This window comes from Poecile atricapillus, chromosome 12, assembly GCF_030490865.1.
Source record: "Poecile atricapillus isolate bPoeAtr1 chromosome 12, bPoeAtr1.hap1, whole genome shotgun sequence".
NCBI classification, from domain to species: Eukaryota; Metazoa; Chordata; class Aves; order Passeriformes; family Paridae; genus Poecile; species Poecile atricapillus.
In genome coordinates, this window is record NC_081260.1 from 10486379 (window position 1) to 10505500 (window position 19122).

The following is a 19122-nucleotide window of genomic DNA, read 5'->3' on the forward strand; positions in this document are numbered from 1 at the left end:
AATGGGAAGTGATCATCAAAAGCTAGATTTAACTGTTCAGACTCAGATTATTCCTGAACATATTTAGGCAGTAAAATCAAACAGTAAAGTAATCCTGAAATATTTCAGTTAAGGTCCTGGCTTGTTTCCTGAATAGAGCTTTGGTTCACAGATTATCCTGTTGAAAGCAATGAAACAATGTACCCTAAATAAGTATGTTAAGATTTGCTTCCTTGTGAGGTTAAATTACTTATTACTAAATTACTTATATTTTATACAAATATCTCTAAGCAGTATCTATGATTTTCAACCCTATATAAATACAAATTATAAGATGGTAAAATCACTCATGCCCAAAAGGCTGATAGTGAAAGAAACAGATCTTCCTATTGCATGTAGGATATCATACATGACCATACATGAAGTATGATTGTTTTTTAAATCTAAATAATGGATCATAACAATAATAATTCCGTCATAAGGATCTTTGCACTGTATGTGTACTGTGCTGTAGCAGAGCATGAAAACCTGAAACTACACCACATCCTTTCAAGTAAAGCCATGCAAAAGATGCCCCATTTTGTGGCCATACTGCAAGTTGTTCTTGACCTAGAAGAAAATTTCTGCATGGCAGTTACTGGGGCACGCAAATCTTAAAATGTAGAGACCTGTGACACCTGGTCCTGTGACACAGGAGGTCTTGCCAGGATTTGACTCCCTACTGTGCACTTCCCACTATATAAAGAAGTGGGAAAGGAGAATGAGACAGTTTATCTACACAGCAATCTAAACGCTAGCAATTGATACTGTCTGCATGTAACCCACATGATCCTGGATGGCTGCCCAAAACACTCCTGCAAAGAGCCAAAAAACTCAGAAGAATCCAAGTTTGCAGTAACCCTTTTTTGGTCACTTTTGGTATTTTATAGACTCCCAAACAAGCTTTGTATGTTGCTTTATTCTTCACCACAGACTGACATTTACAGAAGAAAATGTCAAAATTTTGAAACCTTTCCTCCTTTTAAAAGTGTAAGCAAAACTCAAGGCATCAATCTCACAGGTGCAACTGAGAAGATTTAAGCAGATATAAACATACTAGCAAACAAGAATTATAATTTTAAAATGGACCAAGCCCATGTTTAATTCTGCAAAAACTGTAAGCCAGCGTTAATTCCTTTTTTCTTTATGTATGGATTCAGAGCAGTTTTTCAGCTAGTGGGAAAACTCCTCTGCTCTGAAGAATAAACAGGTTAATGAACAGCTCAGCTATTGATTCTTTTGACATTTGACTGAAAGCAGGTGCTGAATTCAGGGTTTACTAGTGCTGGTGTAGCTGCTATGACTATTTTTATTTTCCTCTTCATTGAAGAATGATCTTTATAATAAAATAAGACTTCCTGACATGCAGGAAGGTAACACAGAGTCTAAGAAACGAGCTATGTGGAAGGAGTTCTTTTGCACCTCTCTACTGATGGAAGGTGCTTATAAACAGTCAGTCACTCTCCTAGCTCATATTTTTCATTGCTGTGTTCAGGAGAGAGTCAGTCCACCAGAACCCAAAATTCTAAAATCCTTAGGAATCCACCAAGTACTAAAGCACAGTCCTTTTAGAGTCCATAAAAATTAATACTACCCCATGTTTTGCAAAAAAAAAAAAAAAAAAGTACATTCTACATATAAGTAACTTTCAGTGCAACTCTTACTTAATTAAAAACAAATAAAAATCCATCAATTTAATTTTGTGGAAGCTATAATGAGACTGGCTCTATATACCACTTCTTTTATCAGCTCCAGTCTCTCATTCTCCAGGGAAGCAGTACAGAAGTGTCTTGTCCTTTGATAGCAATAGATAAGTAACCTCATTTTGTAAAAGCAGAACTCAACAGAGTTGTACTTTGTCTTCAGCAGAAGCAGGGAATCAGACTTCACTGCCTTGTACTCAGACTATTTTAAGGCAATTTGATGCCTTATACATGATCATTGAAAAGCTTCCTGTTGCACCTTTTTTTTCCCCTCACACTCTTTTCACCTGGCATTTCTTTATGCAACAGAGTACCAGGAGGTTTTATATTTAGAAGAAATAGAACTGGTCATATTTTCTGAACCTATATTTTGAGGCCTTCTGCATCCTTATCTGTCTATTACATTCAGGTCAAATGTTTATCTTTTGGTAGCAATAAGGATTAAAGATGTAATTGCTTTTAAAGCAGACATTTTTAACTCTCCTTAGCTAAAAAACCGGGAGCATTAGATTAACACTTCCCTGCCTCAGCCTTCATCAGCCTTTCACTGCTAGCCAGTGAAAAAGAAAAAAATACCCAACAATAACCATATTTATTAAGGCTTTTTTACCCTGACTTTAGGTCTTGCTAAATACCTCCTCATAGACTAAATCAAGACCAAATGACAACTTCAGATTTAGTGCGGAGTTTGGTTACAATGCCATGAAAAAACTGTGACGTCTCTATACCTCTGTCCAGACTGAACTGCCAATGAGTATGAATACATTACACAAACACAGTTGGGCACTCTTCTGTCTTGTGGTGACTCCTATGACTTGAAGAAGATGAAGACTTGATGCAAATCACAGAAATTACTTGATGTGGTTTTGTTTAAATGGTCTGCCTGACAGAAATCAGTGTCTTTATGCACAGTAGGTATGACAAATCAAAAGAACTTAGGAAAAAATGCCTGTGTTACATTGACAGATGGAAAGCAAACAATCTGTACAAGACTGTGTTTCTCTGGCAAAATGAAACCAAAATATTACTTAACATTATGAAAATTTAAATAAACAAAAGCTTCACTATTGTATTTCACTATACCATATTTATAATTAAATATTTCACACTTTCAAGCAACAGTAAGATGATTATGAAACCCACAAGTTTACCTTTGCACACACTCACACCTGTGTTCCTTCACTTCACTGAATTTAGTGGAATAACATCTGATTTAAAGTAAAGCAAGAGAAGAAACAGAGCTAAAGACTGAAAGTAAACCTGAAGGTTTGGATGAAACATAATCCTCAGCATGAGATACAAAAGGTGACTTTCCTGGCAAGTGCTACCCAAATTCTTAATAGCTTTTTGTATGTAACCTCACCTCATCTAATCCTGACATAATACTAATTAGTCTTAGTCCTATTGCAGAGAAGCCTACTGAGGCAGTTAGCACCATACAATTAATCAGATATTTTGCATGCATCACAGCAACCAACAGTGTAAACTTATTGATGTGAGTTAATACAAACAGAAATCAACCTTGTCTTTCCTTTTCTCATGAGCTAAAAGCATGTGGCATGGAGTGAACATATGATTATTTCTTCTATATACCACTTATTGTTCTTTCTGCCCTTAGCAGCCTTTTCTTTAGGCTTCATTGCTCTCTGCAAAGCATGTTTTGGGCTTTTTCCTGCTGTCACTAGAAGAGAAATGTGATTTGGTATTTCTCTTAAATTTCTGTTTCTTGATAGAAGGATAAGTTTATCAACTGAAATTAACAATGATAGACATAATTCTTGCCAGTGAAATTCATGAATCTCACCTTGCTTTTTCCTGTGTGTTTTAACAGTTCTTTAAGAAACTGAATTTTACACCTTCACATAAATATACATTTGAGAGCACTGCAGCAGTCATCGCAAAGCAACAGAAAATATTTTATACTTAAGAATGTAAGTATATACAATGTACACACTAACTCAACTGATTAAAAGCTTCACCACCTATTGATGTAATTATACATCTTAATTTTATTTCATTGTTTGAAATTTATCTCTTCTCTTCATTGCAGGAGCCAAACATCACAGTATTGTACATAATATCACTGAGGAGGAAACCATATGATTATACAACTTGATGGCAAAGAACAAAAGGAAAACAATTTTACAAAACTGCATTTTCCTAAGCTTAAACCAAAAGAGTTCAATAAAACCACAAGAAGGTTTACTCAGTTTTGTATGGCATGGGTAATATGCTGTGGTATTAATAGTATATGCAAGGTTTAATACATGCATATATGAAGGTGGTGTTTCACTTCAGCAGAATATGGTAAAGCTACTTGCAACGTCAATTCAGTCCACAAATAATACTGAATATAAGAAAGTCTAATATTTAGTGATTTCTCAGATTCTCAGTGAGATTATAATATTCCTAGAATGGCAATATTTAAATGATACTTTATCTCAGGAACTAACAATTCTTCAACACATTCTCTTTACAGTGTTTGTGCCCCAAACAGTTAAGTATCTAAGACAGGAATTATTAAAAATTGTTTGCATTTCTTAGCAAAAGAACATGGACACTCTATTCACTACATGGCACAAGCAGTCATTCCCCATTATTGCTGCCCAAAATTTTGGGGATTGTTTTGGTACTTAAAGGCCTATCACAAGAAATTGGTGAGCTTATGGGAACTGTCAAATGTTTTAGGTACTGTTATACATGATTACCACTCCTCAACAAAGGAATCTAACCTTCATTTCTCAGTACATAATTGTCCTGTACCTCTCCTATAGTAAACTTCTCAATTTATTATAATACTAGAAGAATTAAAACTCTTGATAGGATGGCTACCAAGCTTCCATTAAGCAAACTAAAATAGCAGTAAGTAAGGCTAATAAAACTGTTAATTTTTTCCCATTTTATCAAGTAGCGGATATGTTACCAAACAGCAGCAACTAGGAAGAACAGGTAAGATGCTGTAAGTTTGTCCCAAACAACTTAAAGCCCATTATCAAGCTACCTATACGTACTGATGCTTCTTCCATCCTAAACACACAGCTGTCCTTTATTTTCTCACCCTGTGTTGCATTTTATAATCCTGCAGTGACCTTCACTGTCATCTCATTCAGATTTGTCACTCTGACAGTCAGAATGGCTGACACAACACAGGGCCAGCATAACACCACTGTGAGATGCTGGAGGTTCACAACAGGATTTTGGTTAGTGATTGTAAGATTATGAGTAAAGTGTTCCAAAGTGATTAGCCATCATAATAACCTCAGACTGCGTCTGCCTAAAGATCACACACACTGAGAACTGCAAGTAAATGCAAGTTTGAGGCTGCAAGTTTCCCTTCCTCCTGACTCCCATTATTATCTTAATTAGTCATATCATCTGGATGAGTTCCAGTGAAACTCTTATTGTTTTCGATGATTTTTCCAAAGTGCCAAGTTTCTTGAATGACTGGTGAAACTTGTAGTATATTTATTCAGTTCTGTTACAATTGTTAGTATTTCATCTGTTTGGTATGTTCCTGGTTCTCCCCCATTTACTGCTTTGGTTGGTTCCATTTGTCTGTTATGTAAACCGCTCCCAGTTTTCCTGAATGTTCCCCGTCAATCACCTTTACCCTGCCCCATCTCCCCATCCATCATCGAAAACGGCACTTTTCTCCTTCCAGCTCGTTCCATGCATATCATCCCTTCCTCAACACGTTATTGGTTGTTATGTTCCCGCCTTCTTTGTATCCCCATTGGTCCCTGACATTGTAACCTCCTCCCCTTACCCCTCCCTCCGTGAGCTCCCATTGGACCCTGGACTGTGCCCGCCCCTGAGATAAAACCCCGTGCACAGAGGTGCTCGGGGCTCTCTTCAGTCCTGAATTCTCACAGCCCAAACCCTTGTGCTCATCCCCTCTCCTGAATAAACCTGTTCCTGGGAAGTACAGCTGAGTGAGTCTCCTCCTTCCTTTTGCCATCACCCACAACGCCTGATTTGGCAGAGCCCAGCAGGATTCAGTGCTCTGAAGGTTCTGCAGTGGGATCGCCTTTCCCCTGCAGTTCCCCTCTCCTGGCGACTGCCCGTGCCGGAGTGGCACCGTAGAGCTAGCCCGGAGCTCTGGTGCAGCCAAGAGCAGCATCAGAAACTCTTTCCAAAGAAAACTTTATTAGCCTTAATCATGGTAAGTTTCATCATCCTGGAACAAATGGCATTTTACTTCATCACACACTGTAAGTTTATTGTATTTGGCCACATTAAATAAGCCTTTCTTACTCAGACAGATGACTTATTCACAGGAACTTTCATTTAAAAGTGGACTGAGCCAGAAAAACAGATGTATGGGTAGTGATTTTACAAGATTTAAGAAATAATGCCATTTTAACTTCTCCATATTTTCCTATTTAATCTCACAGCTAGTGTTTTTCAGTGCTAGAAATATTTAACACCTCCAAATCACTCAGAAAGTTTGAAACTCTCTGCATTCATCTAAATCAGACTGAAAATTACTTTCTTTCAATATATGATTTTTTAAGTTTTTAGTTGAGTTCTTAGTTAGGTGATGCTACTATTCTTCAGTGTGAAAAACACACTCACTGAAGACTTGATCCTTAAAAATATGTAGTAGCCTAAGGAAATTTTGTCATGGGAACCAGGAACAGAATCTAAGCTTCTTTGTCTCTATTGAGATTCCTTTGATCTGAAAATTTTTTTTAAGTTGCAAATCATAAAGCTGGTAAGAAGGGTGGTGGCACATCTATTTGATACAAAAAATGCTACCCAGGTGAAATCTGTAACATAGCAAATTCAGCAAATTCAATACACTCAGAGCAAGTGGCAGCTGAAAGATTCCTCACAGAAAATGGTTTCTGATGTCTAGATCTCTTTTTGATAGTATTTCCTATATTTTCTGTTTATTAGTAGTTAACAATTGGCTTAAGTGTGAAAACACTGGTTTTAATATGTTTCCACTTCATTAAACATAACTCTGGTCATTCTTGGCATGTATCTCAATTTCTCTCTGGAATGGGAGATATCTAGAGCATCTTTTCTCCAGCCCAGCACAGCCGAGTTACATTGTTCCTGTTGCTGGATTAGTTTTTGCTTGCTTAGGCAAGAAGCTTTTATTCTTTCCCCACCTTTTTGTCTGGACTCCAGAGACTCCACACTATTTGCTTAGACCATTATTAATGCTTAGACACCTCTAGAGCATATCTTAGCATGGATTACCTTTGTCCAGTGACAGGAAAAATACGCATTTATGTAAAGTGGTGTGGGATTTGCCATGTCATGCACAGTCCTGCTTACCAGGAAGGTCCTGCTTATCAGCCTATTTCACAGTATTGACCTTATTTATTTTGCAAGGACTCAAACACCCTGGCAAGTGTGGAGTCTGCAGTTCCGTGGAAACCAGGCATGCCAAATTTAATACTTACACTGCTAACACTATTCTCAGACAATCTCTTTAAAAATTATCAGTAACATGAAGATGCCTCCTAGTTACTTATCCATTCATTTTGTTTTCTTCAAAACAAACTTGTTTTATAGGACCATTAGAATGTTCTGTCTAAATCCAGAAGAAAACTGGGCTGCACATGCTGATGCTGGTAGTACTTAGAGCAAGCTATGAAACAGAAAATCAGTTCAAATGATAATGCTTACCCCGTTCTGTGTCATAGAGGTACACAAACTTTTCCCACTTATAGTAAGTCAAGAGACTCAAGATGGCTCCTTTTAATGCTGGCCGCATCTGGATGACGAACTGCACATCTGCATCTGTTGGGAAGCTCGGTGTGATGAAGGACGTGTGAAGGGCTCCACAGAATGATGTCAGGGTGTTCATTGACATCTGGTCATAGAATCCAAAGATGGCATAAACTCCCCTGGAAAACTGTGAACAGACTAAAAAAGACAGACAAGGCTGTTAAAATCTGAAATATAATGAATACAATCTAGCTTTCAAGGTATACTGTCTGAGGTAAGCCTTCTAACCATTCCTGAAACTGTTCTGTATGATGCAGCAGATTGAGTGAATTAATGAGATAATATAATTTCTCATAAATACTAATAAATACTAATTTCAGTGTAGCACTAAATTGTATCAACTCTGTAGCATTTAAACTGTCCTGAACACATTTATTTTTGATTGTGTTTTGTCCTGTGTTTCTACAATCCACTAATCTCTCTTTAGTTTTTAAAAATTAACATGGGATTACATTACCTGTCTGTAATTACCTTTCCTTCCTTAAGTAGTACCTTGAGAGCTCTGTGAGGATCTACATGACAAATGTCAGGCCTGCCTAAAAGTCACAATGTTAAGGTGTATTTTTTCCTGGTATCTAAACTTTGATTCAGATCTGATTCTAAGAAATCTGGGTTGTTTATTCCTTTATAGTCCACAATTCTGAAGTCTCTGTGTGGTCCTTTTCAGTAAGAAATTATGGTGGCTTCTTAACAGAATGTTAAAATCTTTCAGAAGCAATTTGGAAAGTCTATGACTTCTTATATGACAGCACAAATGAGGATCACATATTGTTGCATCATTTGATTAAAGCTTATATCCCTTAAATTGAAGGCTCTTAGTCATTAACCATTCTCCTGTCCTGAGGAACTCGCCCTATACCAGAAAAAAATCAAAATGCAGACAAAGATGATTTTTTTCACATGTACTTATCTGGGGAAACCCTTCATTATTTCCCATCCGTTTTAGAGATTGAACAACGACCATTTTGGACAAAAATGAAAGTATTTCAATTTGCAAACGTGGCCAGCTTCATGGGCATTGCAGGAAAAAAAAAATTCTTTATTGTTCAGCTCTGTTGGAAAAGTGCAAAATTCTTGTGACCATGGGTTCTTTCCATGGAGGGAGTCTGATCTGTGAGGGGCTGGGGCTCTGGATTATAAAAAGACTGTACAAATGCAATACAATACAGCACAGCAGCACTTCTAATTGTACCACTGCTGAACAGGGATGAGCAAGACCCACTTGTAATGAAAAAAATTTCCCAGAAAAATGTTCATTCATTAACATTAACAATTTCACTGTCGAGAACTGGATCTAAAAACAATTTACAACCAGCTCCATTGTCTTGGGGTGATTTTATGGTGATACTCTATTCCCTAGTCATCTGCTTTATGCCCAGAAATGGCTGCTATAGATTTAATATGAACCAGCCTGGGAACCCCAGGCATGGGCTCTGCTCAGAACTCTCTTTACAGCATGTGCTGTGCACCATGGACTGGGATGCTACACTGTTCCTGTTGGATTAGTTTTTGCTTACTTAGGCAAGAAGCTGCTTTATTTCTTTCCCCACCTTCTTCCCTTTTGCTCTGGACTCCAGCAGAGATCCTTCAGGTTTGTTTGGGGTTTTTTTTTGTTGGCTTGTTTGCTGGTTTTTTTCCCTTGAGCTGTTTCAGATTGTTTTTTGTTTTTTCCCCTCCACTCTGAGGAGCCTGTGGGGGCTGCACTGGATGGTCTGGGCCCCAGGAAAGACCAAGCCAGCAAAAGAAAGGACACCAAAACCCACCAGCTTTGCCTGCTGTGAGAAGACCAACACCAGAAAGGTTCCCATCTATTCTGCCCGAGTGGCTTCGTGAACTCTATGCCTTCCCTTCCCTGAGACAAACGGGGCAGCTGCCATCCTCACCCCTGGCCACACAGGTGGGGGTTAAGGTTTTGAATTTTCAATATCAAGCATTTTCAATGCTTTTCTGCACCTGCATGCACCCTTTTTTTCGGTTAATAAACAATTCGGGTTTTTTTCTCTTTCACCCACTGCTATTCATTTCTCTCACTGGAAAGCTCCTTTCTCTTTAGAGGAAACGCTAATTCCAGAGCATTTTCTCCTAAAATTTGTCTCTAAACCAAGGCATCCATTAAACAGTTTTGCAGAAACACTGCATATTTAACTTTGCAAAAAGCAAAGTAATTACTAGCAAGGAAGACGTGGCTTCTACACAGAAATGTACAGTCTTGTTCCTTCTGAAATACCATCACATTTTCCACCATAAATGCTACCATTCAGCATCACTAAAAACTGTTAAAGTAATCTTAAATATCAGCTCATTGACACAGCATCATGAAGAACATCTAAAATCAGCAGTCAGGTGTGAAAATTTTATTTTCTTCCTGGAGCTCTAGATGTAAAAACTAGAAATGTTGTTAAGAACTTTCTTTAAGTATTTAAGCCACTGTAACAGGACATGACCAGCTGTGGATACCAGCAGCAAACAACAGCTGGGGAGACACAGAAAGGAAAAAGAGGTGGTAATTTCTGAAAGGAAAGTTTGCAGAGGTTCTCAACGACAGAAAATAAAATATATAAAATAAGTTATAATACAGTAAGAATTTATTCCCAGAGGCATGACTGAGGAATTAAATACACTGTTTAAAAAGCATTTTGTTAAACTATATACCAGCAGGATATAAAGCAGAAAACCTACCATAAAAATTTATTTGTTGAAGTAACAAATAAAAAGAATTAATTTACAGGTGGAAAAAAGGGAAAAACGAAACTTACATTAGAAAGTTTGGCAGTCTCCAAATCATTTAAATGGTGCATAAACCCTCTAATTCCATGGGAATACTCAGTAAAGTGGGATTACTGGAGCTGAGTGTCCTCACATACACCGAGCCTGTACCTCACACATCAAGCTTCTTTTACATATATATTAATGATATAGTTTTTATGTAGATTCTGTACTGCAGAGAAAAGCAAGTATTATAGGAATCATCCCTTCTTGCAACATAAACAAATACAATTTCAAAGATCTCCTGTTCCTAAAAACTGAGAATATTTCAAACAGTCCTGGATTCACCTATTATTTTTTATCAGGTGTAAGACTCAGGAATGCTTCTGAACTGTGACTCAACTGAACTAAAGTATATTTTCATACCAGATTGTGCTCATTTATGCAAAGGCCCCATCCTCAATTGGTGAATAATCTGAGAAAAAAACAGTCTGTGAACAACCTGACTAAGCAGGACCTTCTTCAAGTAACAGAGCCAACACGGAGCTGCTGCTTGCATGGAGGTGAGAGCTCTGATTTGGTCCTCTGAGTGTCTGCAACTATTTTTCCTACTGGACGATCACCAAAAATATCTTCTAACAAATGCAACTACCTGCCCACTCTTATTTCTCCTGGTTCAGGCTTGTATTCACAGCAGATTCTGAAGATTAACCCTTTGATAGATTGTCTTCTATTAGTAGCTTATTATTCCTAACTATCTATTCTGCATGCACTGTAGGATGCCAATTCAGTTTTACCAGCCTATTTAAAAGGCAAATAAACCTTTGTTTTTAGAAGGAAAAACTAAGAGGCCAATTATCTTGGTCCTCAATGTTCATTTGCATTTTTGAACTCACAGTTTTGTTAAAATTTTGTAGCATTAGGTCTTCCACACAGTTTGTGACCTAATCTCCTCTGTGACTGGACAAACCTATAGAATATCCACGAACCCACAGTCATATTGTTACTTGTTTTCCAAAAACCAAATGTGTAATTACATTCATTTTAATTACACTATTATACTAACATCACTGAGCCACAAGAAAAAATTTAAAAAGGCCTAAGCCTTAAGCCCTTTTTACAAACTACCTTCTACTGACAATCACAACAATCTTCATGTTTGACTAAGAATTTTGGTATTTTTCCTTAATTAACCACTGTTGATTTATGAGCTTTCACTTTCCTATTTGAAAAATACAGATGGTCAAACACATACTTTGGCTGTTAAAGAGATTATTTGGACAAGTCCTAGTTCAACCTCATTCCTCAAGAAAAAAAGCAATTTGTTTTTGCTGAGCTATGAAACTACTATTAATTATGTGGATGGACATCTGTTTCCAAGGACAGCACATAACCAAGTTGATTTATAACCTGATCCGAAAAAGTTTCACAGCCCACAAACAAGGGAGAGAGGTCCTGAGCAGCAGTTATCATGATCTCCCATTGGACAAGCCATTATTTTGGCATTAGGTGCAAGGTGAGTATTTATTAATGGAGATTTAACACTGAACTTGTTCTCAGAGTGAGCTGCCACATGCCATTGTGTCCAGGAGAGAAAGTGATGGTATGACAGAAGTCTGTGAATTCTCAAATATGTCAAGAGAAGATAAGAAACTTTCAGGTCATGACAGACTGGTGTTTCCTGCCAAGGAAGGAAAATGCTCAGAGGAAGAGTGATAACAGTGGTAAGCAGAGTTCACTTAAAAAAACCAAAAAAAAAAAACCCCACCAACAAACCAAAAACCCCAAAAACAAAACAAAACCAAAAAAACCCAAACCAAACCAATCAAAAAACCCAAACCCAAAAAACCCAAATCCCAAAACCAACCAGCCAAAATGCAACTACTGAAGCCAAATAAATAGAAATCTTAGTTTCCATACTGAATAGCAGCTGAGCCATCCTAAGCATCAATGAACGCAGACGTCTGTTTTACTTGCATTTCCATCCTCCCTCCAGTCAAATCAGGCCCACCGCTGAAACTTGCTAAGATTAACCAGATAAGTTTTTTTTTGCACTTAGATCCCAGGAAAGCTGCAGGCCAGAATCTCAGAAGACACCCCACTTCACACAAGTTATTAGACATTTTATGCCTTTTTAAAATTTATTTTTGCTTTCTAATGGTATTTAGTTTCTCTGTGTTTTAGTGACTGTGAGTATTCCTAACACAACAAGGTTGTATAAGACCTGACGTTTCTACTGTCTATTGCCTAGAAGCTAAAGTCAAAACTTCTCTGACACTTTTTTTTTTACTTCCAGTTCTTACTATAAACAACTGAAGCGTTACCACGAACAACTAGGTTTGGATTTTGCTTGTTTCAAGAAAAGATGTACAAAGCTAACAAAAGAGATATGTTAATGGTAGATTGTAATACATGTTCTACCATTGGATGGTGTCATTAATGACTGAATTGTAGAAGTCATCAGCATCCTCCCAGGTCTGGCATCCAGTGTACTTCTGCCCTGGACACAATAGCCCAGTAGTTTTGGAGTCAGGGGTTGGAGGTTACAATACCTCAGACACTATTCCTCTTTCATTACTCCTTTTATGAGCAAGTAATTTCTCCTTTGTCCATATCAATTTCTTACAAAGTACGTCTGAAAAATTTACCCTGTGTCAGAGGGGCACTGTCAACTGTTTCAGTGATTCTCCCACAGCTCTCTGGGAGGGAAAGCACAGTAGAAGCACCATCTCAGCTGACATCGCGTGTTGCTCATACCGGTTGCTCAGTTTTGTGTTCTGAGTTTTCCTCAGCTGTGAAATAATTTTATTCCCTCCACTTTCTTCTGCCAATTGTCTTGGATTCCAGACAACTTTCACTGCCAGCTTCAGCCAACAGACTAATGGGACTACTATATAATGGAATAATACACAGCCTATCTCAGAGCAGTTGCCATTTTCTAGGGCTCCATCCTGACCTCCTTGTGGTAATAAAGCAGGGGTTACCATTAACATTACCTCTTACAGTAAGAATACAGACTTACTCTTAGAGAGCCAGACAATGCCTCTACTGCTTTCTTTTGCTTTCATTTTAATACACAGAATGAAAAGCAACAACTCTCTCTACCTTGAGCATTGAGGAGATCAGCACAGCAGTGCCCCTGAATGCAGAATGAGCTACTTTCAGGGGGCTCCAGGCAATCAGTCTTGAGAGCTTCCTTTAAAGCCCAAGCCCATCATATTAAAAATTTTAAATGAAGTGAACTGCATTTACCTATGGCAAATAAAACGATCTTTTACATTTTAATTAAGATACTGAATTCTGTCATGAAGAAAATATTGTTTAAAATTCAGGTGAGAAAAGCAGCTATTCCTGGAATAGTTAACAGTGAAAATTCCTGGGGGCAGGAGGGAACTAAGGAAGCTACTGCTTGAAATTGGATACAAATCTTGAGATAATGGCTATAATATGACTTCTCATCCTACATAGAAAAAGATATGCTCTCACAAACAAAAAAATTTCCTCTGAAAACAGAAATACCCAGCCCAAAACCTCACAGCAGAGCACAAAACAAAGCCATAATTTACTCTTGTTACTCCACTTATGGCATCAGTTTTCTCAATTATGAAATTGCAATGTTTTATCTAGTTCTTTTTATAAAGAACTACTTGGCTTGCTTCATTCTATCTAACGTCTTCTTCAAATACACACACTTCAGTTTGCATTTCTTTTTAGGAGAGCAAATAAAATAAAAACAGCATGTTCAGGCAGCAGGAGGGGGATATTATTAAATTGCAAATGAAAGGCATAAGGATTAATCCATTCATATTTTACAAACCATTTACTAGAAAGCGATTCGAAACAGATGTCCAGATCCAAGCATCCTTGAACACTCACTGGTCAAGATCCTGTTTGAGATTACTTTGGTCACCATTTCACAACTCTATCACACACCGTTAAAGAAGTCTTTATTTCTTACCTGCTTTTCAAGATGACTTTGGAACCCTGCTCACAATTACAGCTCCTTGGTGCTGGGTGCTGTACAAACCCATCACAGGAACCTTGGTTTCTTGCAGTGTGCCCAATTACTTATTATATACTTGACTTGTTAAACTTTACACATTTTGGCTTTTATATATATGACCGTAGTCAAATAAAACCCTAACAATGTACATGAATTTATGTACATGTGTGGGATCTTCCCTTCACATTGGAACGTTTGTGTGAATTTTATAAGCATGTGAAAAATGCCAGCTTGCAATGACAAAAACAGACCACTTTGGCTGTAACAGTGCTAGTGGGAACACCAGCAACACCAAGCCTCATGCATGCCATAATGGGGGATTTGTCCACTAGCACAGCTACAGTCAGATAAAAGCAAACCAGAATAAAAACCTCTCTGGCGAACTACCAATTTGATATCTATGTGAACTAAAGCTTTGGTACTTTAAAAACTAGCTAATATGTTAAAAATGCAAATAAAAAGGGCAATTTTGAGTACCAAACTGTAAGTCAGGCTGCACATAACCTTGCTTTTACTGAGAAAGCTGTGCTTAACTTTTTGAAAACTGCTCTAGTCTGAGAAGGTACTGCAGTTAACCTGAGCAGCTTGGAACAGGCAGAGCTACTTGTATTGCTATTTTCTACTCACTTCTGTTCGGCTCCCAAGCTACTTCCAAACTCAAGATGATGTAGAGTCCAAACTACCTCCATTTTCAGGTTCCTGGCTACAAAGAATAAAAAACCCCAACAAATATATTTTTATTCCTGTAAAATCTTGTTAAAACTCAAGGACAAAATCAGTCTTTTGTCCCACAAACCTACCAAATTTTAATGCATGGTTTTCATTAAAAAAAAAAAGAAAAAGGAAAGAAAAATCACTTGCCATTCAGAATCTCTGTAATTATGACACATTTCTGATGGTGGAAGAAACCCAGGCGTCACACAGCCAGTATCCAGGAAGTGTCAGCCTCTTTTCAAGACCAAAATATGAAAGGATTTTGTTTACCTGGGATCCCTGTTACACACTGATTTTTTTAAAAAATATAGCATTGATTCTGAGTACATTCCTTTTGGAAGGCTGTGAGTCAGATAATCATGACTCATTTTGAAGTATAAACCATTGGAGTTTGAAAAAAATTAAATAGGGGTTTAAGCTTAAAATGGATTAAAGGTGAGAGGAGATATATATGTGCCATAAAAATCAAATGGGGTTTTTTTGAAAAAGATTTAAAAAATGTGTTAGATACTTTAGGACTACAGTTAGGTACACACTGATCAGAATATTACATTATCCTGCTTGTGTCTTTACACAATGGAGTTCAAGCTCTCAGACCAGGCACCACAGATATAGCCAAGCTTTCTATTCTTAAACCCATCCTGGTAATTCATGATCTACTGTTGACAGAACACTTTTCATCCTGATTCCACCATCCCCACAAGCTGCTCAAAAGAAGCACTTATTTTAAAGGAAAGACATTAAATACATACCACACAGTTTTAAACAAAGAGCTTTTAGAAGGAAGACTTCGTAACACTGCTGTAGAAGTCAAATTGAAATGCTGTGGACTTATGTTATTTCTGACCTCTTCTGCTTTCTGCCTATGGTGATCTTGACACTAAAGTAGATGCCTGCAGGAGAAACACAAGAAGCTTCTCTTGGTAGACAGTTAAACTCACTGCTGGAGAGAATGGAAAGGCATTGGTATCTGCCTTTCATACCCTGCTGAAGAGATGTCTCTGCTCAGCTACTCCAAGATAATCAATGCCTCGCCAACAGCAGCAGTATGTGCAATGCCAAAACTCTGCTCCTGATTCCAGCTCCACCATCCTGGATGCTTAAGATTTATGGCACAGGCCTCCCTCAGGTTCAGAGAGTCTTAGAGACTTAATGAGTGGATGTAAAGCAGTTCACTGAGCTCTGCCCTTCACGGAAGCTTTAGCCAATCCCATACACATAACCATACATTTCTTTTTCCATGAACCATGGGAGATGAGCTAACACCTGTGTGAGGGAGCCAGAGGACCTGTCAAAGCTTTCTGCAAGAGAGTCTAAATATATTCACAGCAAACAACGATCATTTGTGTTCTTCACATCCAATATCTAACTCCTGCTTCGTGACTAATCTCTGCAGAAAGGCAGAGTGTGCATGCAACACAAATATGTAACACTCATTGAAGTGAAATAACTTGTTTCCATCTGTTGCACCATTTGAAATGCTTTTAATTTAATACCACCAAGCATCATGCCTGCTCGCTCTGATCACTTTGAATTGTAAGTGTGTCTCTTATTTTCAGAATCAATTTTTCTAAAAATGTTAGTGGGAGGAAAATATGAAAACCTCTGTTCTTTCAAAAAATTTTCCAGTTACAACACACTAGAAAATCTAGTAGCCATTTATTTACAAGCAGGCAATATATTCTAATAATATGCATATTCTAATAAACAGTAACACAAATGTTTCTGTAAGTATATTCAAAGTAATGAGTTCCACAAGCCATTAAGCACCCTGCCTTGGAACAAAAAGACAAGCTCAAAACAGTGGTTTAACTGAACTTAACAAGATGTGGAAGACCAGGGAGTACCCACTTCACTATTGTTACTTTCTTCAGAGATGATCTATCTTAACAATACTTTAAAGAACAGGCTAAGGGAAAGCAAGAGCTTTGTGGTATGAGTTAAAAAATCATACCCATGAGAAAAGGGCAGTATTTTGTAGCTGAGGATGTTAGGCAGAATACAGGGTTGAATCAAGGAGCAGCAGTTGAAGGCAATGCTGTGCCTCAGAGCCACAAAGCAGCAGCTGCAATCTCCAGCACCCCAGTACTCAGAAGGGATTTCTTATATCACTGGAACATCTCAGTGTGGAGGAAGTAGAAAGGCAGAGGCATATTATTAAATGTATGCTTGTTCAGCAGATCCTTCCCTAAGTGATTTCAGAAGTTGACTTCATTCTGGACCACTGTGGTGAGAGGCAATAAATCAAAACAAGGCTCTGGCAGTGTGATGAAAGATGAGCTGAATCTGCTGAGGTGGTGCCATTTATAGGCCTGTGGGGATATATTACAGAGGATGAGATAGAAGAGGCAAAGTGGCCAACACACCTGAAGCACTGAGCTGGGTAAAATTCACCAGGAGGTGAAGGTCACAGTTAAGGTTATTCAAGGAGAATGGGGATGCAAACGCCAAAACAGCAGCTGTGCAAGCAGCCTCCAGCTCTGGAGGGTTTCCAGTTGGCTCTATGTTTGCAGAGCACGGTGCTGGCTGACAGACAGCCCAGTTTACCCAAAGCAACTGTCCCTCACACTTTGCTGGAGGCTCTGCAGTGGTACTCCAGCAAGCCCTATCACTGCAAATACATCTTGGACCAGTGGACTGGATTTTACACTTCTGTATCTCCTCCCCTGTTCTACTCAAAGTTCATGGGGCTATGCAATTCTCACCTTTGTGCTCCACTGCTGTCAGTCTGAGAGGCTTCTGATCAGCTAATGCAGAGGCAGAAACAGGATGTCTGTGAAAACTGGCTTCAGGGGCAAGGGAAATTATTTGAAGATGCTCCTTAGGGGTCCAATAAAGCACCCACCAGTACCACCGGAGAAGTTCACATGGAATTCAGTAAAAGCTGGACTATAACTGAGAGACATATTCACACTGAAAGTGCAAACTACAGAAATGCCCCATCAGCATCCCAACTGCCCTTACAAAAGCATCGTCCCATCTATTTTTGTCGATATTATTTCTATTTGCCTTAGCCCTCAGAGTTCTTCCTACCAGCCTCCTGGACCTCTGTGATCACATCTGACAGTAATTCACAAACCAGTACACTCAGCTAAGCCAGCGCCTTATTTACTGAGAACAACAAGAATATTATTCTTCATAAATTATGCATAATCACTATTTATCAAGCTGGGTTAATTGGCACATAACAAAAGAGTTGTCTGGTGAAAGAGCTGAATAATGTGGAAGCCAAAATTGATGGAAATGGTACAGCAAAAGCCTGATTGTGAAAGAAAAGTCACATTGCTACATGTTAATTCTTGACTGATTGCTGCCCTTTCAAAGGGGGAAAGGGAGGCCAAGAGAGACAGACCTAGTTTGGAATTAGTTGTTAATCTCAGAGGGTTTGGACACAGTGTCATAGCTGTAAATACTGGCTCAAAATCTGCTCTCAGCCACCTGCACAGTGAAATGTTAACACGGTGCACATACATTTTTTGTGCTCCATGATATGCTGCTACATTCATAAGCAGAGAACAATCTCATTAATCATCAGCAACAACATGAGACTGGTCTGCAGGGGTATGACTGATGCTGATAGAGAAGTGGGGCTCTTCCCACATCTTCACCTGACAGACAAGAGCTAACTGTCTCATACCAGGGCCAGACTAGCAGCCCTTTGGTTCTAGGATTAAGAGTTCCAAGACGACCTCATCACAGTGGCAGTGTGGGGCAGCACTTGACTTTCTCTAGAACACACACACACACACACACACACCTGAAGAACCACAGCTGAGTTAACCTTGCTCTACATGCACAGAAGGTTTTACTTAATGTCCCATGTCCTAAAGCTGTGTGCACAAATTGAAGAACATGCTTCAGTGTTTTGATGGACAGACACAGACTGAATCATGTGTCAGCTCAAGACACTGAATCAGAGCTAAGGGTCAAACTACCACGGTGCTCACTCTGGTGGGCCCCTTTCATGAGGCATTACAGTGTAGCTGTATGAGGGGTTGTCAGATGATTTAGTCTGATTTACACCATTACACTTCCACACTTCCTTGATATCTTCTCTACTAACACTTAGTAAAATCTCTCCTAGCAGTAAAACACCTACAAATCCATGCCTTCAAAGCCCTTCCTTCCCTTTCCCTCTCTCTCTCACTTACTAGGAAGTTAACAGAAAATGAGAAGACTCCTTTCTTCCACTTCTATGAGTTAGAAACTCTTTTCAAACATCATGCAGGCCAGAGA

The 19122-nt window shown here is 38.5% G+C and overlaps 1 protein-coding gene across 3 annotated transcripts in view; it reads right to left on the reverse strand.

Moving 5' to 3' along the window:
- Positions 1–19122, reverse strand: part of GRIA3 (glutamate ionotropic receptor AMPA type subunit 3) — a 145782-nt gene that overhangs the window by 104446 nt on the left and 22214 nt on the right. For all 3 annotated transcript variants that reach the window (XM_058848113.1, XM_058848112.1, XM_058848115.1), the window contains exon 3: positions 7362–7601. In XM_058848113.1, coding sequence (XP_058704096.1) covers positions 7362–7601 — 240 coding nt within the window. The remainder of the gene's footprint in view (positions 1–7361; positions 7602–19122) is intronic.